The sequence below is a fragment of the Suillus subalutaceus genome (genome assembly GCF_016647625.1).
Source record: "Suillus subalutaceus strain FC151 chromosome Unknown DFJ58scaffold_18, whole genome shotgun sequence".
In the NCBI taxonomy this organism is placed as follows: Eukaryota; Fungi; Basidiomycota; class Agaricomycetes; order Boletales; family Suillaceae; genus Suillus; species Suillus subalutaceus.
Genome location: NW_024540267.1, coordinates 128,306 through 149,705, shown reverse-complemented (window position 1 = coordinate 149,705; position 21,400 = coordinate 128,306). Strand labels below are relative to the sequence as shown.

General features: G+C 47.3%; 7 protein-coding genes across 7 annotated transcripts; 4 read left to right on the top strand and 3 right to left on the bottom strand.

Moving 5' to 3' along the window:
• The first annotated feature begins 266 nt into the window (after nucleotides 1–266).
• DFJ58DRAFT_770379 (ATP adenylyltransferase) lies at nucleotides 267–1,755 on the top strand. Its single transcript, XM_041389079.1, has 6 exons — nucleotides 267–479; nucleotides 540–725; nucleotides 775–823; nucleotides 880–987; nucleotides 1,048–1,161; nucleotides 1,219–1,755. Exons 1-6 carry the CDS (start codon nucleotides 348–350, stop codon nucleotides 1,659–1,661), a joined length of 1,032 nt encoding a protein of 343 aa, XP_041247554.1. The 5' UTR covers nucleotides 267–347; the 3' UTR covers nucleotides 1,662–1,755.
• Nucleotides 1,711–3,332, bottom strand: DFJ58DRAFT_152364 (uncharacterized protein). Its single transcript, XM_041378904.1, has 4 exons — nucleotides 2,863–3,332; nucleotides 2,650–2,805; nucleotides 1,883–2,602; nucleotides 1,711–1,810 (listed from the first exon to the last, which is right to left on the bottom strand). Exons 1-4 carry the CDS (start codon nucleotides 3,115–3,117, stop codon nucleotides 1,760–1,762), a joined length of 1,182 nt encoding a protein of 393 aa, XP_041247553.1. The 5' UTR covers nucleotides 3,118–3,332; the 3' UTR covers nucleotides 1,711–1,759.
• A 1,112-nt stretch (nucleotides 3,333–4,444) lies between these two features.
• Nucleotides 4,445–6,521, top strand: DFJ58DRAFT_152405 (uncharacterized protein). The gene is made up of 7 exons (XM_041378905.1): nucleotides 4,445–4,666; nucleotides 4,712–4,800; nucleotides 4,855–4,958; nucleotides 5,014–5,747; nucleotides 5,795–5,997; nucleotides 6,049–6,282; nucleotides 6,343–6,521. The coding sequence occupies exons 1-7, from the start codon at nucleotides 4,568–4,570 to the stop codon at nucleotides 6,392–6,394; spliced, it is 1,515 nt and encodes a 504-aa protein (XP_041247552.1). The 5' UTR covers nucleotides 4,445–4,567; the 3' UTR covers nucleotides 6,395–6,521.
• A 2,516-nt stretch (nucleotides 6,522–9,037) lies between these two features.
• On the top strand, nucleotides 9,038–11,941 carry DFJ58DRAFT_743164 (uncharacterized protein; the record flags this gene model as incomplete). The annotated part of the gene is made up of 11 exons (XM_041387243.1): nucleotides 9,038–9,411; nucleotides 9,471–9,613; nucleotides 9,730–9,873; nucleotides 9,926–10,002; nucleotides 10,053–10,132; nucleotides 10,182–10,345; nucleotides 10,391–10,479; nucleotides 10,534–10,637; nucleotides 10,691–11,397; nucleotides 11,445–11,647; nucleotides 11,698–11,941. Exons 1-11 carry the CDS (start codon nucleotides 9,279–9,281, stop codon nucleotides 11,939–11,941), a joined length of 2,088 nt encoding a protein of 695 aa, XP_041247551.1. The 5' UTR covers nucleotides 9,038–9,278.
• A 447-nt stretch (nucleotides 11,942–12,388) lies between these two features.
• On the bottom strand, nucleotides 12,389–14,111 carry DFJ58DRAFT_770352 (uncharacterized protein). Its single transcript, XM_041389078.1, has 10 exons — nucleotides 14,066–14,111; nucleotides 13,797–14,013; nucleotides 13,734–13,740; nucleotides 13,627–13,683; nucleotides 13,392–13,575; nucleotides 13,317–13,340; nucleotides 13,211–13,264; nucleotides 13,132–13,156; nucleotides 12,755–13,071; nucleotides 12,389–12,706 (listed from the first exon to the last, which is right to left on the bottom strand). Exons 2-10 carry the CDS (start codon nucleotides 13,861–13,863, stop codon nucleotides 12,488–12,490), a joined length of 954 nt encoding a protein of 317 aa, XP_041247550.1. The 5' UTR covers nucleotides 13,864–14,013; nucleotides 14,066–14,111; the 3' UTR covers nucleotides 12,389–12,487.
• Nucleotides 14,112–14,205: 94 nt separating this feature from the next.
• Nucleotides 14,206–14,931, top strand: DFJ58DRAFT_152178 (uncharacterized protein). Its single transcript, XM_041378903.1, has 3 exons — nucleotides 14,206–14,483; nucleotides 14,542–14,859; nucleotides 14,914–14,931. The coding sequence occupies exons 1-2, from the start codon at nucleotides 14,401–14,403 to the stop codon at nucleotides 14,765–14,767; spliced, it is 309 nt and encodes a 102-aa protein (XP_041247549.1). The 5' UTR covers nucleotides 14,206–14,400; the 3' UTR covers nucleotides 14,768–14,859; nucleotides 14,914–14,931.
• Nucleotides 14,932–16,605: 1,674 nt separating this feature from the next.
• On the bottom strand, nucleotides 16,606–19,727 carry DFJ58DRAFT_770333 (dihydroxy-acid and 6-phosphogluconate dehydratase). Its single transcript, XM_041389077.1, has 22 exons — nucleotides 19,599–19,727; nucleotides 19,461–19,539; nucleotides 19,381–19,405; nucleotides 19,281–19,324; nucleotides 19,203–19,230; nucleotides 19,128–19,150; nucleotides 18,997–19,076; nucleotides 18,925–18,950; nucleotides 18,860–18,872; nucleotides 18,768–18,807; nucleotides 18,707–18,715; nucleotides 18,444–18,648; nucleotides 18,300–18,393; nucleotides 18,173–18,252; nucleotides 17,877–18,120; nucleotides 17,534–17,828; nucleotides 17,449–17,471; nucleotides 17,290–17,392; nucleotides 17,232–17,238; nucleotides 17,082–17,177; nucleotides 16,818–17,026; nucleotides 16,606–16,765 (listed from the first exon to the last, which is right to left on the bottom strand). The coding sequence occupies exons 1-22, from the start codon at nucleotides 19,613–19,615 to the stop codon at nucleotides 16,736–16,738; spliced, it is 1,770 nt and encodes a 589-aa protein (XP_041247548.1). The 5' UTR covers nucleotides 19,616–19,727; the 3' UTR covers nucleotides 16,606–16,735.
• Nucleotides 19,728–21,400: the final 1,673 nt, after the last annotated feature.

Sequence of the window (21,400 nt, the reverse complement as noted above, 5' to 3'; positions counted from 1 at the left end):
TGAATGTCATTGAAGTTGCGATAAGGTGTGATGAGAGGGAAAATCAAAAGTTTGTCGGCAGGTTTTGAATCCGCACCACCCAAGAAAGCATATTTCTAATCTGTTCTAGTGCCAGTTGGCTATGACTACTCGAGATAGACCTCATGAAGGATCCATCCATGAGTGAATGTTCAAGGTGTGGTAAAAGGAATTGAAGGATTGTTGAGCAGGTTTTGAACCTACAACATATTTCTATGGAGAATAAGCGAGTCGGCTGGCGCCAGCGCCGTGACCATTACTTTGTACAGTCACGGTATAGTACTACGACTTGCCGATTTGTGCTCACACGCCGGTGACCAAATATTGACATGTGCAGTTCAGTCATGAAGGCCTCTGATATCATATCTGCACTACCCAGTCGGTTTGAAACTGCGCAGTCTTCAGGGGATCTGTTTTTCTTCCCCTCGGAAGTGAGCAAGCATGAGGAGATCGGGATAGAGGTCCGTTTCCGTCTGCTTTCATCAACACAATGATAGTTCATACGAGTGATCGATTCACAGTGGGAGATTCGCCTATGTACAGCACTTCAAAAGAAACCGGTACCTGCTGGGGAAGCGGGAATCGCACCATCTAATCAGATAGACGAGACCTCCAAGAACTCTGATCCATTTGCACCTCCATATGTCCCAAATCTTCACGTTGGTGATCTGCGCGACGAATCATCCGAGGCGGAATATGGTGTACTGGTACGCTCAACTAAGTTCTCCCTCCGAGCATCAGCTCAAGTGCATCCAGCTAAACAAGTACTCGGTCGTCCCCCATCATTTCCTTCTTGTGACCAAAGGTTCCCTACCAGCTATCTAAACTCCATGATCACGCGCTGATGCATATGATCGACAGAATTTATGCCGCAAACTTCACCGTTGATGCCTCATGATCTGGTCCAAACTTATCTGCTGCTCCTTGCAGCCCGGAAAGCACATAAAAATTATTTTGCTTTCTACAATTGTGAGGATCTCTCGTGACATGACGATCCGATGGCAAGGATGTACTGAGCATTCATCAAAGGCGGATCAAACAGTGGAGCCAGTCAAAGTCACAAACATATCCAGTTCATCGAAGTTGAGGATGATGGACCTCCAATCGAAAGATTAGCCAAAGCCGCAAACCTTGAAGTCTCAGGTACTTACTCTATACTGCTACTACTCTACTAGATATCTCACCCTGAGTAATCCTCAGGCAAACCCTTCTCGCTCTCATCCGTGCCATACGCTAACCATGTATATCGGCTTCCGGCTCTGTCGAATGGTGCGTCACCGGAGCAGCTCGAACAAGTATTGTTCCTCCCATTCCTATCCCTCTTGGATCTTGTGATTTCGACCGTACGACATGCCCCGGACTACCCGCCTGGAACACCTTCCTATAATGTGATTCTAACCTTGGAACACATGCACTTGATCCCGCGACGCTGGGAAACCTATACCCTAGGAGAGTCGGGGGCGACGTTGAGCATCAACTCACTTGGGTTTGCTGGCATGCTGATGGTGAAAAGCGAGTCCGAATGCCAGGCATTAGAGCAAGAGAAGATCGGAACGGTACTTAGAGGTGTCGGTGTGGAAAGCGTTCATGACTTGCAAGTTGCTGGCACATCGATGGAAGCAATGGACGAGACAGGTACTTGACAGTAACATCCGAGACTTTATACCTGTACAAGGCAACATTTCGCAAAATTTCTACTGGAAGGATAGCAAGAAATGGATATGTTCAAGACTATCAGGCATCACTGACCAAGAAAACCCTTCACTCTCCACATGGTGTCCAAGGAAGCAAGCTGAGGGGATCCGATTAGCAGCGTCATCTGAGGTTATGGTTCCTTTCATTTGATGACTTCGAGAACACTTACCAGTTGGGCAAAACCTTCCTCTCTGATGACTTGTGCTACGATGGATTCTAGCTCTGCATGGGAGAGCTTGTGAAGGGCCGGTGTGTCATACAGTGATGCAACAAGCTGGGCCCGAGTTGAATTACGACCTTCTGATGATCGACTTTCCGATTGAAGAGATCGTGTGACGCTCGAAGGCAGTGGAGGCGGGGGCATCGTGTTTGAACTACTGCGAGTAGACGAAGACGGCTGGGAAGAATCAGGTAAAGAGCCTTTGGTAGAACTGATGGAGCCAGACGGTGCCTGGCATTGGCTAGACTTTGGGATGGTTATCCGAGGTGTTTCTGGAGGTGTAACGAAGGTACTGTCGTGAGAGGATGCAGCCACGGATGTCGTTTTCGCAGAACTGCTGCTCAGAGCCACAGGTGTGAACCTAACCGGCGTCGATGGTGTGAATACCGGTAAATCGGATTCGGATGATGGATTTTCTGAAAGGAGTGTAGTCGGCGCTGGTCTGTGGGGGGTTCCGCCTATCGATGGCCGATCTTGTGAAACAGTTGGGAGCATAGTACCTCGACGGGAAATGTCGTCAAGAAGGCCTGTCGTAGCTACAGTAGGGATGCGAGTGACCAGAGGCTGCGGCTGTGGATTCAATCGACAAGGACAAACTGGTCGGACAGCATCGATAAACTGAGCTGCGCTCGTTGCAGTGGTGAATGTGATCTGAAAGCGCCGATATACCTAAAAAAAACTTGGTAAAATGTTTGGAGCGAACGGCACATATGTACTGGTTGACAGGTCGAGTCTGCTGTTCTCGGGTGCAGATACCGAATCCCAACAACAGCATCTCGATAGACAGCTTTGAGTGGAAGACCATGGTCGGGTTGCGCAGAATTCGTCTTCGAGTTTGAGATCGACGAGAAGGAGAGTAAATCAAGATCCTCCTTGAGTGTTATGCTTTTTAGTGCGGTTCGTTGCCCCTCAGTAATTAAAGAGCCTACGAGGATAATCTCTCTTTGATCGACGTCCTTGCTATTGGTGCTGCTGTCAAAATTCCATATAATTCGAAGGCGGACAGAGACAAGATTTCCTGCGGAAGATTTCTTCGCGTCCAAGTAGAGGTTAATAACGGGGTGGACGAAATGTTGCCATTCTGGATCTATAGCAGCGTTCTGAGAGGAGGTTGAGCTCGTAGGATATGATCGCGAATATTTTGCTAGCGGATAAGTAACGGTTGTTGTAGTGAATTGAGCCATGGTGTAAAAAGTTCTATCGCGGTTCGATATGCCGCTGGTGCTTTTCAAAGTCCGTGATATAAGCCCTCGATCACGGTAACGCGAGCAACTAGGCAAATACGGCGAACCAATAGATCTCGACAGGAACCACTCAATCGACAGTCCGCCGTGTGCTGTGATCACTTCAATTTAAGCGCTCAAGCATCCACCACCGAGCTTTGAGCGCTTGACTCGGAGCGCTCGAGCACTCGCGATATGGTCAGTCTCCGCCACTCCTGGGCCAATATTACGCTACATGAGTACATTTTGTTTCCCCATCTGATCTAGCGACCTCTCGTCACCTTCGGCATCAATGACTGAACCCTTTAAATCTGAGCCAAGCCGCCAACACATCACGAAGCGCGACTTCTTCAGTTTCGCTTTACGCCGCTCTATACTACGTTCAACTCGTCATGGGCGTCATTAGTACCTACCGTCCTATCCAGCCTCTCGACGATCTTGACATGTGTTGGGATTCCGACGACTTTGCCTCGGACTCCGAATTAACGAACCTAGACACAGACTCGGTGGAAGATAGTAGTAGCCAATGTAGCGAGCACAGCAGCCTGGGCGAGGCACCCAGTGGAGACGGTGCAGGTGACTATGGCAGAGAGACATATAGTAATCACTATTCACCAACTTTTGCTTTGAAGTTCCAGATAGACAACCCGCGACAAAGCGTGCCAGGGCAGACAAAGAAACCGATACGGGAATAGCACCAGCAGCAAAAGGTTCTGGCAGAAGAAAGAAAACTCCTGGTCTCATTGTCACTGTGCCAACCGATATTCTTCTCGAAGTAAGTTCAATGAACATCGCACATGCATCTTATTTGTTCTGACTTCCACTTCCAATCAGATCTTTAGCCTTTTGGAACCGGTAGACCTTTTACATCTGTTCCGCACCAACAAGGCTTTCCGTAAGGTTCTATCATCTAACAATGCAGTCTCGGTCTGGCAAGCTGCTCGTGTCAACCGTGGCGATGTTCCTGACTGCCTACCTGGCATGTCTGAGATGGAATGGGCTAACCTATTATTTGGTGGTTTTCACTGTGAAGTATGTCTGGTGTCCGTTTACATCTTTTGTACTTTCATGACCACGAGCTCAGGAATGTGGCAGGAAGGGAATGTGGCAAATAGACTTTGGTATCAGGCGCAGAGTATGTCCCCTATGCCTCGATGAGAAGTGAGTACTACTTTATCATCATACCCTTATCTAGCCAACAATTCGGCAAGCCTAGTCTGTCTTGGTCGCTGCGTCTCTCAATCCGAATTTTCTCAATACGATCCGATCATGATGGATTTGATCCCATCCAGTGACAGTGGGTGCTGTTTTACTATGATTTATCTGTATCTGATGTTCCTGTGCAGTTGGTACAGATGATCGTATTCATGTCGCTGACTGCGAGTTTTTTTGGTTAGACGACTTACTGAAAATGGCAAAAGAGTTGGAGGTGTACCTCAAACCAGGTGCTGAGCAAGCACTAGAGGACTTCAAGCAATCACGCAAGAAATATGTTAATTACAATATCGACGTAAGATTCCTACAAGTGATTTTACTAAATCTAACAGCCTCGAAGCATATAGCGGTCTGTAGCGCTTGGGCTAATGAGGACGGTAGACGTCAATTGTCGCGTGCCCGTGGGCTCCGTATCCAAAATACAAAGCTGTAAGTAAATTACATCGACTCGTCGTCTAATTATGTCTTGATCTTCTATCCTAGGTTTGAAGCTAGACTGGTCGATCTCGGCCATAATGCTAAAGATGTGGAACGCATGTTCGAGCGTCATCACTATGGCGTGCTAGATAAGGAGCTTACCGATGCACGTCAGTGATATCTATTACATTTGAAAGTATTTGTCCTTACATCGTCGATTTCCAGGCTGGAAGCGTTTGATCCCAAAAGTCGAGCGTAAGCTTGCCGAATTGCAGGAAGAATGGTGCCGCGCGAACCAAAGAAAAGTATCGTCTGCCCGGGAGTTTTGCCTGTTGGCTATGTACCAGGAATACGTGCAGCCCTTGTCACACGCTATCATACCTCCTCCCCAAGATTTCTTGAAGCTCTGTGATGTTGCGGAATTTATCGAAAGCCCACCCACTGGGGACGAAGAAAGCGATATTCAACCTTGTTATGCTTTCGCGGAAAGATTTCCCGAGTTTTGTGCTGAATATGTGCATAAGAGGAAGCTCGAGCTGACACGACTACTTACCCTCTCCAATGATGTACTGCAGGATACTGCGATGCTACAAAACCGAAGGATCGATGCCCCTGCTGATACGTTACTGCGGCTGGCGACCTCCGTTTTCCAATGCACTCGCCTGGGCTCCTTCCCACTGATTACGTGGGACAAGGTGCAGTATCACAGACAGTCTTCTCACAATCAAGACGTGGCCCGAAATTATGCAAGATCGGCGTCGATATCATCTTGCACATTTTCGATCTCCCACCGTGGGGTTGCCGCTGCACGTTCTTTATTGGGCTTAGTCGGTCTCAATGCCCAAACTACGACTGCAACCACAATGGACAATCTCCAGTGTCGCTTTTTCTGCTCCAACTGTCCACCCAAGCCAGAGAACGGAGGATCATACCGGATGGCAATGAACTGGCGTCAGGGCGTTCGTCCTGTGTTTGTGACTTTGACGCTGTGCTTACTATCTTCTAGGTCTTTCATTACGTCGAGTACCAAGGTTCATCGCACAAAGAGCCTCGTTGGGAATTCTTGAGTGACGCACAACTTCAAGTCATGCAAAGTTGGCGTGCGCCCGAATATCCCGGAGCTACTGAGAAAGTGTGGCGTTGTAACAAGTGCGATTTATACTACGGAGATCCAACTACAAGAGTGACCATGATTAAACATATGAAATCGTAAGCCATCGCCTTTTCTGTTTCACTTTACCTTCTTTTGACGCGTAGTAGGCATAGAATCACTACTCCGACCGAAGGAATTGACTTTAGCTATGTCCAAGGCGTCGTCGAGAAACCGCCTCCAGCAACAAAGTTCTTCATTACCCCTCAGATCAATAAGCCCTCAAAGTCAGGCACAACTCAGAAGTCTAAACCTTCTACCGAGTTGGGATATCGCTGTCGACATTGCAATGGCTCAAGTCGGACTTTCATGTTGGACGGTGTCAAGCAGCACATCAAAGTCAAGTAAATAAGCATTTTTTTCAAGTGGTCCAGATGCGCTACTTATTGATTTTTTTTCTTCAGGCACAAGATCGATTCTCCAGGTGAAGGGTCAGACTTTTGTAAGATCAAGTAATTCCATCGCACTTTAATTCTTCGTAGCCTCCTCTTCATCTTTCGCTCTATATATGCGACCTTTAACGCATAACTACAGCGGTTACGTACGCCGTCTGCATCCCTAGCCCTAATGTTTAAGTATATACCGAGCTCGGTCTTTGATCTCAAAGGACGATTCCTTAAGTATGCCATCTGTAATTGATAGGTGGATATCCTGAATCCTCAAATATCTGACCGCTCATCATTGGCTCATCAGTTCTTACAAGTCTAAACTCCGCTCATTATGATCAGGTTGAATGGACCCCTATTCGTGGCTCAACGACAATGGTCAACGTTTTATCCATAGCGTCGCTCCTCTGCATCGCCCATCCAACTAAGTTGGGTCAGAAAGCGCCGGCGAACAAGCAAAACATTGTAAGTGCCTAGTTGTAAGTAACCGTGTCTCATTAATTAACCATCAATCACTTCTGATGCAGTCACAACCAATCGTATGTCTATTTTGATATATCTGATACCGCAGTATTGACAATAACTAGATGCCAGATCATAAAACACAGCACTCCAACGATACTGGCCACCCTGCCATGCGTACGGACCAGACTCGGAGCGTTGCTGCCGTCATCACTGATGACCAGCGCCTCGTTGACAAGCGGGACAAGATCATCCACTCCGTGATACACGAGGAAGTTGGACCGGCTGTCTCTCGCTTACCAGCCGAACTTTTACATGAAATTTTTATGCACACACTCCTACCATTCGATGAATTATTGCCCCCATCAAAGTCACGATCTCCCATGCTGTTGACTAGGATTTGCCGAAGATGGAGGGAAGTTGCTGTGAATTCACCAAGTTTATGGTGCAGACTGTTTAGTGGGTTCATGAGCTCCCACTGCTGGCACAGGCGGCGAGAAACCTTCTGCTACAACACATGGCTCAAGCGATCACGAGGACTTCCACTGTCGTTGGTACTCATGTGTCGCCCAAATCCTTTGACCGACCTTCTTCAGCCTTACACGAATCAAATCTCGTCTCTTCATATCGTTTACTGCGCCGCCACACGTGACCTTTTGTTAAATGGCCTTCCAGCACTTCAGGTGCTTACCATCCATGGGTGGATCAGCAATGAGTCCAGTGAGAGGAGCCTTATCGCACGATCTATCTTGAACCATTCATTCACCCTGCGCAGTCTCGAAATTAATAGACTAGTATCGTTCTCATTCTACTTGGCCGACTTCGACCCCTTCAAGAATTCCAGATGGCCCCACCTCACACATGTTGAGATCAATGTTTGCCAACAAAATATACTCCCCAGATTACTGCAGCAGGCTCCCAACCTCTCCTCAGCCAAAATTTTCATGACTTTAGATTATACCATGCCCTACCCCTTACCTGTAGAGTCATGCACGCACACGAAGCTTCAAATCTTGCACATTAATCGTCCCAGCCCGCTCTTATCAATCACTAACGGGTCCAACCTGCTTAATGTCCTATCACTCCCCAATTTACGCGAGTTTATTGCTGGTTTTGTATGGATGCAGTGGCATCACGAGGAGTTTAAAGCATTTTTAGCACGGTCAAAGTGTCCTCTTGAGTTCGTGAGTTTTGGTAGTGCACAGATAACAGCCTTGGAATTAGATGAGCAGCGAGCGGAATACTGTAGAGCTACGACACTAGGTTCGTCACAGGTCACAGCCCTTGACGAATCGAATCTATTTGGTGTGACCGTCACATGAATTTTGGCGGGACGAAGCTAATTTGTGACATTCGGAAAAAAACATAGGAAAAACATAGGTTGTGCACTAATGGGACCAAAAATCATTATACATCGAATTTGTGATGCGTCTACGCTTTCCACGCCCATAATCAACCGTCGGAACACTGTTCGAGCCACCTTCCACATCTTCAGCGGCAATGCCACCCACATCATAGACTTCGGAGTGGTTTGCACACGAAAGTCCACCATCTGCATTGATATGGCAGTCAGAACGGACCTGTTCACCCCCGGAAGCCATATGGTCAAGAAGTGCATCCATTGGCACGTCACACAATCACGAAGCAGCGGCATGTCAGATGGTTGCAAGCGGCGAAGCACCCGCGGGCGAATCTATTTGGGTGTGGTCACAGGTCACAGGTCATTCGAACCAGTGACACTGAGTGTGACATAATCACACGCTGCACGTGACGAAGCTAGTGTCGTAGCTCTACAGTACATCGCTCTCATTCGAACCTTCTCTTGAACTTCGGTAGCGGATCCGGCTCGTGGCTGCTTTATCATTTGCCTTCGCCGGTAAATCCGTGACTCTACGAAGTAGGGAGGGTTCTGTCAGCCTACTGTATGCAAATGTGCGCATTCCTTTCCTGCTACTGAGCTTCGAACAATTGATCCTGATGCACAGGTCTGCAGGGGTTACTGGTTTTGGCGTCCCTCCAGCTTTTACATACAAACCTCAGACCCCATCACAGTCTATATTCAGAATGTCAGTTAATCTACCCATGAAAACAGTTATAGCTGCGATATGCCGCCTGCGTTTTTCAAAGTCCGTGATATAAGCCCTCGATCATGCGCACAACTAACTAGGCGAGAACTCCAAATTACTATATAAATTCGACAGTCCACCAAGCCCTAGTAACTTTAAGCGTTTAAGCATCTACCACCGAGCTCGCGATCTCCGCCATTCCCGGGCCAATATATGTCACACGAGTATAATATTTTGTTTCCCCGTCTGATTTAGTACTAGTCACCTTCGGCATCAATGCATACTGAACTCTTTAAATTTGAGACAAGTTCATCATAAAGCGCGACTTTTCCAGTTTTGCTTTGCGCCGCTCTATACTACGTTCAGCCCGCATCGTGGGCGTCTCTGGTACCTACTACTGTTTGCAACCCTCTCGACGGTCTTCACATGTGTTGGGATTGCGGCGACTATGCCTCGGACTCCGATTTAACGGACCTGGACACAGACTCAGTGGAAGATAGTAGTAGCCAATGTAGCGAGCATAGCAGCCTGTGCGAGGCGCCCAGTGAAGACAGTGCAGGTGACTATGGTGGAGAGGCATATGATAGTAATCATTGTTCACTAACTTTTGCTTCGAAGTTCCAGATAGACAACCCGCGACAAAGCGTGCCAGGGCAGACAAAGGAACCGATACGGGAACGGCACCCGCAGCAAAAGGTTCTGGCAGAAGAAAGAAAACTCCTGGCCTCATTGTCACTGTGCCAACTGATATCCTTCTCGAGGTAAGTTAATGAGCATTGCACATGCATCTTACTTATTTGATTTGATTTCTGCTTCCAATCAGATTTTTGGCCTCTTGGAACCGGTAGACCTTTAACATCTGTTCCGCACCCACAAGGCTTTCCGTAAGGTTCTGTCATCTAACAATGCAGTCTCAGTCTGGAAAGCTGCTCGCGTCAACCGTGGTGGTGTTCCCGATTGCCTACCTGGCATGTCTGAGGTGGAATGGGCTGACCTATTATTTGGCAGCTCTCACTGTGAAGTGTGTCTGATCTCCATCTACATCTTTTGTACTTTCATGACCGAAAGCTCAGGAATGTGGCAAGAAGGGAATTTGGGAGATAGACTTTGGTATCAGGCGCAGAGTATGTACCCCATGCCTCAATGAGAAGTGAGTACTACTTTGTTATCATGCTCTTATCTGGCCAACGATTCGTCAAGCCTAATCTGTGACCACGCCATTCCACACGAATTTGCTGAATGCGATCCAATTATCATGGATTTGATCCCATCCAGTAGCAGTGCGTGCTGTCTTACCATGGCTTATCGGTATCTGATCTTCCTGCGCAGTTGGCAGAGATGATGATGATCATAACACTGACTGCAAGTATTTTTGGTCAGCAGACGTACTGGAAATGGCAAAACAGCTGGAGGTGTACCTCAAACCAGGTGCCGAACAAGCATTAGAAGACTTCAAGCAATCACGCAAGAAATATGCTGATTCCGATATCGATGTAAGATTCCTACAAGTGGTTTCACCAAATCTAATAGCTTCCAAGCATATAGCCGTCTGTAGCGCTTGGTCGGACGAGGACAGTAGCCGTCAATTGTCGCGTGCCCGTGAGCTTCGTAGCCAAAATACAGAGCTGTAAGTAGATTTAATTGACTCGTCATCTAATCATGTCTTGATCCTCTATCCTAGGTTCCAAGCTAGACTAGTCGATCTCGGCCACGATGCTAAAGATGTGGAGCGCATGTTCGAGCGTCATCACTATGGCGTACTTGATGAAGAGCTTACCGATGCACGTCAGTAATCAGCTACATTTGAAAAGATTCATCCTTACATTGTTGATTTCCAGGCTGGAAGCGTTTGATCCCAAAAGTCGAGCGTAAGCTTGCTGAATTGCAGGAAGAATGGCGCCTCGAGAACCAAAGAGAAGTCTCGTCTGCCCGGAAGTCTTGCCTGATGGATATGTACAAGAAATACGTGCGGCCGTTGCCACAGGCTATCATGCCTCCTCCTCAAGATTTCTTGAAGCTATGCGATGTTTCGGAATTCATCGAAAGCCCACCCACTGGAGACAAAGAAGATATTCAACCTTGTTATGCTTTTGCGGAAAGATTTCCAGAGTTTTGTGCTGAATATATGCATAAAAGGAAGCTCGAGTTGACACGACTACTTGCCCTCTCCACTGATGTCGTGCAAGATACCACGGCACTACGAAGCCAAGGAATCGATGCCCCAGATGATATGTTATTGCAGCTGGCGACTTCCGTTTTCCAATGCACTCACCCGCGCTTCTTCCCGTTGATTACATGGGACAAAGCGCAGTATCACGCTCACCGAAGTTGTGCAACATCGGCGTCGACATCATCTTGCACATTTTTGATCTCTCAGCACGGGGTTGCCGCTGCACGTTCTTTGTTAAGCTTGGTCGGTCTCGATGCCAAAACTACGGCTGCAACTACAATGGACGACCTCCAGTGTCGCTTTTTCTGCTCCAACTGTCCACCGAAGTCAGAGAATGGAGGATCCTTCCGGATGGCGATGAACTGGCGTCAGGGCGTTCGTCCTGTGTTTGTGACTTTGATACTGTACTTACTGTCTTCTAGGTCTTCCATTACGTCAACCAACGAGGTCCATCGCACAAAGAACCTCGTTGGGAGTTCTTGAGTGCCGAACAACTTCGAGTCATGCAAAGTTGGCGTGCGCCTGAATATCCCGGAGCTACTGAGAAAGTGTGGCGTTGTAACAAGTGCGATGTATACCACGAAAATCCAACTACAAAGGTCACCGTGATTAAACATATGCAATCGTAAGCCATCACCTTTTACGTTTCACTTTACCTTTTTTGACGCGTAGTAGGCATAGAATCACTACTACGACTGAAGGGATTGATTTTAGCTATGACCAAGGCGTCGTTGAGAGACCGCCTCCAGCAATGAAGTTCTTCATTACCCCTCCGAGTCAGACCAAGAAGCCCTCAAACTCGGGCACGACTCGGAAGTCTAAACCTTCTACCGAGTTGATATATATCTGCCAACATTGCAGTGGCTCAAACCGGCCCTTCATGCTGGAAGGTGTCAAGCAGCACATCAAAGTCAAGTAAATAAGCATTTTTTCAAATGGTCCAGATCCGCTACTTATTATTATTTTCTTCAGGCACAAGATCAGTTCCCCAAGTGAAGGGCCAGACTTTTGTAAGATCAAGTAATTCCGTCGCGCTTTGATTCTTCGTAGCCTGCTTTTCATCTTTCGTTCTATATATACGACCTTTAACACACAACTCCAGCTGTTACGTACGCCGCCTGCATCCCTAATGTTTAAGTATATACCGAGCTTGGTCTTTGATCCACAGTACTCTCAAAGGACGATTCCTTGAATATGCCAACTTATGCCAATCTGTAATTTCCCAAGTCCTTGAATATCTGACAGTTTATCATTTCCGTATCTCTTATGATATTGTCTTCGGAACGTGTCAATAGGACTCGGAGTTGTTATTGATCATACCGTTCTTTGTGCTGGGCCAGTGACCCCTTAAATAAAGTTCACGGTTCAAACACCGGTGCAACACCGAGCACTGCTAAATCCATGCTTATTGGCATGTCCACCCTTCGTCCCTCACTGGAAAGAAAAACCTATGAGATGATCCTAGCTAATGTTCCTTTTCAGTGTCACTATATGTCGGCAAACTCTGATTCCGCCGGATAGGTCGTGGATCCATGGTGTCGTCATGGCAGGTATGGATCTCCTCGGCAATATTGACCTGGACTGGATGAGCGAAAGTGAGTTCCACAATGTCTTGTGCCTCGTCGCGTTCTCCAAGCCTCATACCAAGGCTAAGAGTGGCGATGAGAAGAAGAGGTGTCAAGGTCTAGCAGGACGTGAGACTATGTAGAAAGAAGAAATATAAAGTGCTGACGGCAAACTGAATACCAACGTAGTCTGCCATGACACCAGCGCGGCTCCCGGAGAGGTGTAGAGCGCATACTACCACGATGCTGCTGGTATAGATTGCACCGCACTGAATGATAGTGTATACGGCAGGTTTGTACGCATTATGGCCAGTCAAACCAAACGTATCTTTTCCCGCGCGCCAAAGACGATAGGCGATCAAAGACGTAAGACAAACAGTGAGAACGATGTTGAACGCGAGATCAGCTTTCAACAAAGCCACGGAATCCCGTGTAAGGACGACACCGAACCGTATGGCCATGGCCCAGGCCCCGATGCCAGTTGCTACGCGGGGAAGCAATGTTAGCACTTAAACTGCCAGCCAACTCAAGTACACAGGCCTACAGAAGTGTGCAATTTCCAGAATTAACTAGCGATCTCGACACTCGTAAAAGGTGCGACAGGTAATGGAAAGATATCTTACCATGGCAATAGCAAGGATCAAGTTATGATCCCAAACCAAATAAAGCCTCCAGATCTGTTGGGAGTGTTAGGTTCAACACCTCCACACGGAGGTAGTTACTACTCACGAGTAGTAAATGCAGAATAACAACCTGAAAGAAGGCATAATAAAGTGCGATTCACGACAGAAATATGATACCCACATTGAAAATATACAGTCCAATCATCGTCATCGACAAGACTGTAACCCTGGCAAAGTACAAGGTACTTCCGTCGGGGACGGATATTACAGCAGGATTTGTGAGGGCCCGCAGAGCATATATAAGGGAAATGATGTTATGCACTGTCGCTATTGAAAAGTGGTAGATGCATGAAAGAGGAATAATCCTGATACAAAGGTGAGTGCCGGCGAATAATTGAACAAGTAATGACACGAACCAATGTGCCCTTTTTTTGCGAAATATGGCGTACATGCATACGCCAAATAGTACGCAGCTATCGATGAAAATGAGCCCGGTGTCAGCCTTTCTCCATTTTCAACTCACTTGACTCCTGTCGAGCGGAATATGATTCAGCATTGAATCTAAAGGCTGCATAAGGATGCATACCATAAATTATAGACTGTAACCATGCTGCGGTTATGAACATGCGGTCCAAGGCAGGAAGCTTTGGCATTTTTGCACAGAACAGATCTACAAGGTGACAGTTTTTGGCAAAGGGTTCCTAGGGGCGATCGATGGGCTTGTACTAGTATATTGGCAAATCCGGATCCTTAACATCAAATATCAAGCTTGTGACTTTAACACAGCTGTGATCATGACCAGTCTGTTGCCAACAAATAAGTATCATATAATCAACCGCGACACAGGACACGAACGAATCGACCGTCATGCGGCATCACTGTACAAAAGCAACGGCCCAAGACCATCCTGCCAAACGTGGCACCGTGAGTCCGTGAACTTACCCGTGGCACTAATGTGCCTGACGTAATGAACTTGCCAAATTTTAAATTAAACAGTCCACCGTGACGGCAGTTTGCGGAGCTCTCAGAGTCTCCGAAACTGCGACAAGACTTGCTCGTGAGTCAAGCACATGTATTCTTCACTTCCCATCCTTCGACCTTGAAGAATCGATCCTACTTAGTACAGATACGAAGACACATCTTGAAGGCTACTTGATCTGTCCTACCGCTGAACAGAAGCCGGAAGAGACATGCACTGGGAGGGACATGGCATTGCAACGAAAATTCGAGCAACTCGCGCAGAGAGCTCCTCTGAAGTTGCTTCCCTTAATGGGTACGTGTCCTTTGACCCTTCGGCTTACATTCAAATGTTCAGCTCACATCGTACTTAGACACAAGGCTCTGACACCAATAATCGCTGGCAGCGTGTGTGGAGGTGTGCTAGGCATCGCATGGATCGTTGGCCTCATCTGGTATTTACTTAAACGCCGGAAATCGAAAAATCGGAATTCTCCCGAAGAGACCAATGAGATGGAACCATACATTATACCCCCAGATCCAGCTATCTTGCAAGGAGGCAAGAAACCCAACGAGCACAGCGCACGCACATCCGTCTAACAATAATGTCATGACCGTCGATATCAGGTCTTGAACCGTATACGCGGTACACCATGACATTTCTAGTCTGCGAATGTCAGAATTATAAAATGGTGAAGAAATTTGTCGTGTTGCTACTCCACCGCGAATTCTGAAATTCTGAATAGACCGAACTACATTAGATGCAGGCTGTGCGGACATCAAGGACACGATCCACGCTTGAATATAGTGGCCCACTGGTTTGAATGGCAAGCAGAAGCTCCGTTCTGCAACCAATTCCTACCCACAGATCAAGATGACGAGGTTGTCGAGAGGGATATATAGGGGGCCTACGGACCCGCGCATTCCTGAGGTCCATATCATACAGATTATCATATACTTAATTCGCATATATGGTGTGCTGCCTCCTCCATTCTCGGCCTCCCACATGGCGACTACTTCCAACTGGGATTCACAATTGAACCCCGTTACTTTCTGGTGCATGCGTGGCGTGTTCGACTTGGATGTGTATACAGGTCCAACGGGCCGATTAGAGATTCAGCCTTCTCCGTTACATGCACACCCTAGCATCCACAAAGCCGCCATCTCCCTTTGGGCCTTGTCGTAGCATGTGCTGGATAGAGTGCCCTCGTTCTGTCCATATATGATACGAACCCGAGTAAAAGCTATTCCGGTGAGATCCTAATGTCGGAGGGGGATGTTTAATGGGCTATATTCACCTGGCTGTTGTCCAGTGACTGTTGTCTGCACTGTTCGTGGTACATCGCAAATGTCATTCGAGATGAAGGTGATCGGAGAAGCGGTACCGGACAAAAAGGTATCACTGGCAACGAACCCGCAAAGTCGGTTTTCGCTAATATGCTCTATTTTGCACTTTTCGTTGCGAAGCCTGCGCTATGTAAGTTACTCGACCTAGCATTAGATCTGAATTCTTGAACAACAATCATAACCTCATTAACATTCATGATATAGACAGAATGCCCGGGCGTTGTTTCGCGGTCAATTCCAAACGTCGACTCTAATAATAATATCTATGTTTCCAAACCAGGTCCGCATTTTTACTGAAATTAAGTACAGGCGTCACAGCATCCTCACACACTCGTGCACGGTGCAGATATGGAACTGATGCGTGCTGTTGTATGTGTTTGGCTGTGTCTTCAGTCTCGCGGGACTGTACCAACCGCGCGGGCTCCAGCCGATTGCATGCGGTCACTTCCAGGTACTGGCCAACCTCGTAGATGAGTGGTCGCCTGTGATGTGATGGGGCCACAAGGAAGACGGAATCCCGTATTGCCATGCTGGCACTGCAGAGCACTCACATGGTCACGAGGATGCTGTATTGATGCCTCAAAACAGGGACGGGCGGTCACAGGCACCCCTGCTGTGAAGATGGCGTATGATTATGCTGGAGTCGGGTGCCATCCTTCCGTCCCGTGAGAAATCCTTGGTCGGAACACTCTTTCATTGTTCCTTCACTCACTTTTCAAACGGAGGTGCTAAATTCATGTCAGGCAATGCATTGTCGACGCGCGCAGCAAGTTATATAATATGTCGTGGAGCGAGACATAGTTTTTATATTGTCCGCTGTGGTGCAGGTGCGATTTGGGACGTTGTCCTGCGGTGCATTTATTCACGGACCACATTCAGGATAATTAATTCTCAGGCTGCCTTCGGCAAATACCTGACCAAGGATGCAATGCGCTTGTAGAGGATATGTCAATCTGTTCAGCTGTTATGGTTATGACTTACAAGGCTATGTATACTTGGACTGTACGTGTCACACGTTCAGTAGTGCGGAGATATTGGGGTAATGACAACATTGTCTCTTCCAAGTCCAGACACCTGATTGTACCAACAGAGAGACCCAAAATCATGTTAAATATTTGACTTCTGTATTTACCGATGACATGTTGATTTAACGCATAATGTTTATTGACCACGTTACTCAATCGTTTCGATACCCTCTCATACACCGTAGTAAGAGAAATCTCAGTCGCAGTAGGCTCCTTCGCTAGCAGGCTATAAAGTATGGTTAGCAAGCGAGGCTGAACCATAAAACTAAACTTCTTACAGCAACATCACGGGCGTATCGGTACAAGATACCTCGGTGTTCCCTGAGGGCATTCTTGCCCGAGACTTCCCATGCTTTTCTGCGGCGTGCTTTCTCTTCTTCGCCGACTTGCCAGTCAATGGTCCTACTCTTTGCATCAATGACAATGGGATCGCCGTCTTCCACAAGAGCAATTGGACCACCGAGGGTCGCCTCAGGGACAACGTGACCTGGTGGGTTGGAAATAAGCTCTAGTCTTCAAGAGAAGTTGCGTAAAAGATGCACCAATGATGAAACCTCTGGATGCTCCAGAGAAACGACCATCCGTGATCAGCGCAGTTGAGTTGCCCAGCCCGGCACCTACAAGAGCGGCGGTGGGACCTGTGCGTAAAGGAATTAGGAGGACTGTAGGGCTTGTTCAAAATGCAACTGTACCCAGCATCTGCAGTTAATTATGAGTATGGAAGAAATGATGTCAAGGATAACATCCAACCTCTGGCATTCCTGGCGCACCCTTCGGTCCTTGATATCTGAATATCATGACCATTCCATGCTTGATGTCCCCGCGCTCGAGCGCAGGATAAAAGTCGTGCACACTTAAAGATGAAGTATATGAAACAAACTAAGCTTAAGGTTTTGCGTTACGCCGTACCTATCAAAGCATTTAGCGACACCCTGAACCACCACGGTGTCCGTTAGCCATGATGTCATGGAATCAACAAATAACCGTGAATCACCTCAAAGCGCAAACCCTCCTTCCCTGTAAGCTTGGCAACAGCGGTTCCAGGAGCCAAGCTACCTTTGAGAATAGTCAAATGACCAGAGGGTTTAATGGGGTTATCCAGCTTCCTGATGATGTCTTGGCTTTCGAAGTCGAGCTCAGGAACATCCACGAGGTTTTCAGCCAGGGTCTTTCCGGTAACAGTCATCTGGCTACCATCGATAAGATCGGTATTCTTAAGAAGATATTTGATGATTGCGGGTATGCCACCAATTTTGTGAACGTCTTCCATATAATACTTTCCAGATGGCCTGACAATACTGTGAGAAAACGCAATCGAATTATGAATTTGAAAGTACTTCAAATCGGCAAGGTATGGAGTCTTGTCCGAGATCATCTGGAAGTCGTCGATGGTTAAGGGAACATCAGCAGCACGAGCTATAGCCAGCAAGTGAAGAACGGCGTTCGTTGAGCCACCGAGGACGTTGACGATAGTGATTGCATTCAAGAAAGATTGTCGGGTGAGAATATCTCTTGGCTTCAAATCAAGCTCCAGAAGACGTTTCATATACTTGGCAACTTTGAAGCATTCCTGTGCCTTCTCTAATACGCAAATTCAAAATGTTACATGCAACAGAAGTGTTTTCTAACTCACCAGGGTACATTGCCGGTGTGCTCGAGGAGTAGGGAAGAGACATGCCCAGGACTTCAAGAGCAGAGCTCATGGTGTTGGCCCTAGGTCATATGAGGAGGTTTCTGCTTAAAAGCGACGAAACACGTACGTATACATACCACCACAGGCACCAGCGCCAGGACATGAATGTCTGACGACATCAAATCGCTCCTCGTCGTTGATGAGGCCAACGGCATAGGCACCTGACTCCAGTTCAAGGCTTAGGAGTATTTGGAGGCGGATAACCACCCACCATAAGACTCGAAGGCGTCTGAAATGTTGACAGTCCCGCCTTTCTCGTACCCCATGGAAGGGCAGTCGACATGGCGCGTCCCAACTTGAATTGTACCACCGTACACAATAATGGTCGGCCTATTGTGTCTAGCGGCGGCCATCAAGACACCAGGCATGTTCTTGTCGCAACCTGGTATTGAGATATTGCCATCGTAATGTTGCGCCTTACATAAATCAAGTAACTTGAGCATCCAGATGTTATTAAAAGATGGAACCTCTCACAAGTGTGACCTGACAAAAAACCGAATCAGCGTGGAATTAAAGCCTCAGCGAGGACATTTACAGCTTCAATGGAGTCCGCAATGAGATCACGACTTGGGAGTCTGGTATGCTATATTAACAGGATATCATGCCAGTGACTTCCATGATACGCACGAGTACCGCATTCCTGAGTAGACACAATCAGACATGCCAAAGGGAATTTATTAAAGATACCTTACCGTCTGTTCCCATTGTAATAGCATCACTACCTAGCTTTAGTACATACTCTTTGAGAAGATGACCAGACACACCTAACACCAATGGTGTTAAAGGTTAAGCCAACTAAACCTTCCTCCGTGCAGCCCTCCTTGACTTTCTTGGACAAATCGAGCTACACAGATATCAATTTACCGGACGCTCGCAAACAGGGAGCAAAACACACAAGATGAGAGTTACATGGGTTACCTGAAGAACGCACTTCAGCACCAATTTCTGCATACAGGACTGATATTATTACCTTCCCACCAGATAGGTGAAATACCGATCTAGTGAATGGTCAAGGCAATGTAAAAACCACAAGTTGTCATGAGGGTACTTGAGGCTTATTCATGTCTTCCTCTGTCATACCAACGGCATATACTATATTACACCTTTGGTTAATCGCACGATAAGTGTCATTCAGGACAAGAACTTACACATAGCCTGGGCACCTCCCCGAGCCTTCAAGCGCAGCGAACGTCAGCGAATGGAAACAAGAGGGGCGAGTAATCAATACCTTGTCTTGTGTCAACTGACAGGATATTTTGTTAAGTTTTCCCGGGGTGGGCACCCCAGTAGGACGCGGGACAGAATGACTGGATGTTGCAAGTGAGATTTATCATACTACCTATATCCCAGTGCATGGTCAACTTACATCTCTACACCAGACATAACTGACGTTGGATGAAGGTGGGTGGATGTTGCTAGAGCCGTCTATCACCACATCTCTTATATTGAAGGCATGCATCGTTATAGTCGGGCCGAATCAGCTTCGACCTTCGAGGTCCTATGACCTAGGAATGACCTGAGCCGAGCAATCAACTACGCCCATGACGGCCCGAAGCTGAGAAGTAGATCTCTTTCCTTGCACGATAATAATAAGTAGACTCATGACCAGTACTCCTGACCACTTCCTTGACAGAGAACGATTCCGACGTACGTCAGTCGTCACTCAACCTGAGTCCCGACTTCCGTGGTATTTATTTAGGCCAGCCTTGGCCATCCCGTGCTAGTGACTTACTAATATACACTGGTCTACTGGTGCGTAGGGCAGACGATAGTACAACGAGAAAGTCCTTGAACGAGTCCGAGTGTTGGTATTAGAAAGTTGAAACAATAGAAACTGAATGCGACAGTCGGCCGTCTGCAGCAAACTTCGAGCGACACTTTAAACACTGATCACGATGCTTGCTGAGGGAGGCTCGCAGTGAGAGACAGAAATTTTTGCAAGACTTTGGCACAGACAGAAGTCTGAAGGGTTGGTTGGTTGAATTGAACGTTGATTGATTGGTTGGTTTGGTTTTGGTTGGTTGGTTGGTTTGGTAGAGACTTAGTAAGCTGTCTGGCACGTGACGGTAACATTAGGATAGGGTTAGAAGCGTAGAGTCTAGAGAGCACTCGCGCATCTTCGATCTTCTCAACGAAAGCTATCGGCTGGCTGGGATGTTGCAGTCAAGCTTTACTGTCAGCTTTATCAAGACCAGAACAACTCTGGCATTTCAATACAACAGTACAAGTCACGTCAGACGGATTCAGATATGTTCATATGTTTATTATGATATACCGACGGCAAGGCAAGTGCACTTGCGCGTGGTGTTTAGTTCTTGACGCAGTTGCAGCTGCCGGACTGGCAGGCGCAGCTGTTGACAGACATTCAGAAACCGTCATTGGAATGTCGCAAGGCAAAACTCACTTGGCGACGCCGCAGCTGGTGCATTGCTCGGTGTTGGTGTTGTACATGATGATGGTGGTTAATGCGGTTAAGCTGCAAGACGGTGTCAGCTCGTCATGGTCAGATCCGAGTCAGACAACTCACCTGGTGTGTGAGGCAGATGATAATATAGCGGATTGCTGGAGGAAAAGTTAGCTAAAGAGGGGCCATTTTATATTGTTAGCCATTAGCGCCGTGGGTCGGAGTGACCAAAATGGACAGATGCAAAAGCGGAAAATCAAAGCATGCATTGTCCCCTTCAATCCCATGTCAACACAGCCCCGCAGGGCCCAGCTAACTTGAAAAGGTCACCGATCAACTTCTGCTCCAAGATAAAAACTTATGACACATGCATGCCACCATCTAGGGTTGTCAATGTCATATGAGCCAACTCAACAAGATCAACTTCTTCTCCAAACCTGATAAGATAAAAGTGCACCGGCCGGAGTCTGCCGCATCAGAATATTCAGAGTCGTGACAGAAGGGCAACGATGACGGAGGCACTGTATAGGCTACTTACTTGACCAACAGTGTGGACCCATCATAATCTCGATCTGTTCAAGGCACTCGGAGACACGCGTGTGAGTGAGCTTGGAGTGAAATAAAAAAGAGAAACATGCGCAGCCCGTGTGGGCTGACACTCAAATAGTGATTACTCCATGTTGATATCTCTGCCAGAGAGACGCAGCGAGATTTGAACGTTTGAACATTGAGCCGATGAACACAGCACCATGTGCCATCGCGGA

Coding starts and splice junctions, on each gene's coding strand:
- DFJ58DRAFT_770379 (XM_041389079.1), top strand. CDS start 348: ATGTGCAGTTCAGTCATGAAGGCCTCTGATATCATATCTGCACTACCC. Junction 480..539: donor ATGAGGAGATCGGGATAGAG/GTCCGTTTCCGT, acceptor ATCGATTCACAG/TGGGAGATTCGCCTATGTAC. Junction 1,162..1,218: donor CGCAAACCTTGAAGTCTCAG/GTACTTACTCTA, acceptor AGTAATCCTCAG/GCAAACCCTTCTCGCTCTCA.
- DFJ58DRAFT_152364 (XM_041378904.1), bottom strand. CDS start 3,117: ATGGCTCAATTCACTACAACAACCGTTACTTATCCGCTAGCAAAATAT. Junction 2,603..2,649: donor CAGACTCGACCTGTCAACCA/GTACATATGTGC, acceptor AGTTTTTTTTAG/GTATATCGGCGCTTTCAGAT. Junction 1,811..1,882: donor AGGAAGGTTTTGCCCAACTG/GTAAGTGTTCTC, acceptor GGATCCCCTCAG/CTTGCTTCCTTGGACACCAT.
- DFJ58DRAFT_152405 (XM_041378905.1), top strand. CDS start 4,568: ATGGCAAAAGAGTTGGAGGTGTACCTCAAACCAGGTGCTGAGCAAGCA. Junction 4,801..4,854: donor CGTATCCAAAATACAAAGCT/GTAAGTAAATTA, acceptor CTTCTATCCTAG/GTTTGAAGCTAGACTGGTCG. Junction 5,998..6,048: donor ATGATTAAACATATGAAATC/GTAAGCCATCGC, acceptor GACGCGTAGTAG/GCATAGAATCACTACTCCGA.
- DFJ58DRAFT_770352 (XM_041389078.1), bottom strand. CDS start 13,863: ATGCCAAAGCTTCCTGCCTTGGACCGCATGTTCATAACCGCAGCATGG. Junction 13,576..13,626: donor CGCAAAAAAAGGGCACATTG/GTTCGTGTCATT, acceptor CCTTTGTATCAG/GATTATTCCTCTTTCATGCA. Junction 13,265..13,316: donor TTATTCTGCATTTACTACTC/GTGAGTAGTAAC, acceptor CACTCCCAACAG/ATCTGGAGGCTTTATTTGGT.
- DFJ58DRAFT_152178 (XM_041378903.1), top strand. CDS start 14,401: ATGCACTGGGAGGGACATGGCATTGCAACGAAAATTCGAGCAACTCGC. Junction 14,484..14,541: donor GAAGTTGCTTCCCTTAATGG/GTACGTGTCCTT, acceptor CATCGTACTTAG/ACACAAGGCTCTGACACCAA.
- DFJ58DRAFT_770333 (XM_041389077.1), bottom strand. Junction 19,077..19,127: donor ACCCATGTAACTCTCATCTT/GTGTGTTTTGCT, acceptor ATATCTGTGTAG/CTCGATTTGTCCAAGAAAGT. Junction 18,121..18,172: donor CACACCGGCAATGTACCCTG/GTGAGTTAGAAA, acceptor TTTGCGTATTAG/AGAAGGCACAGGAATGCTTC.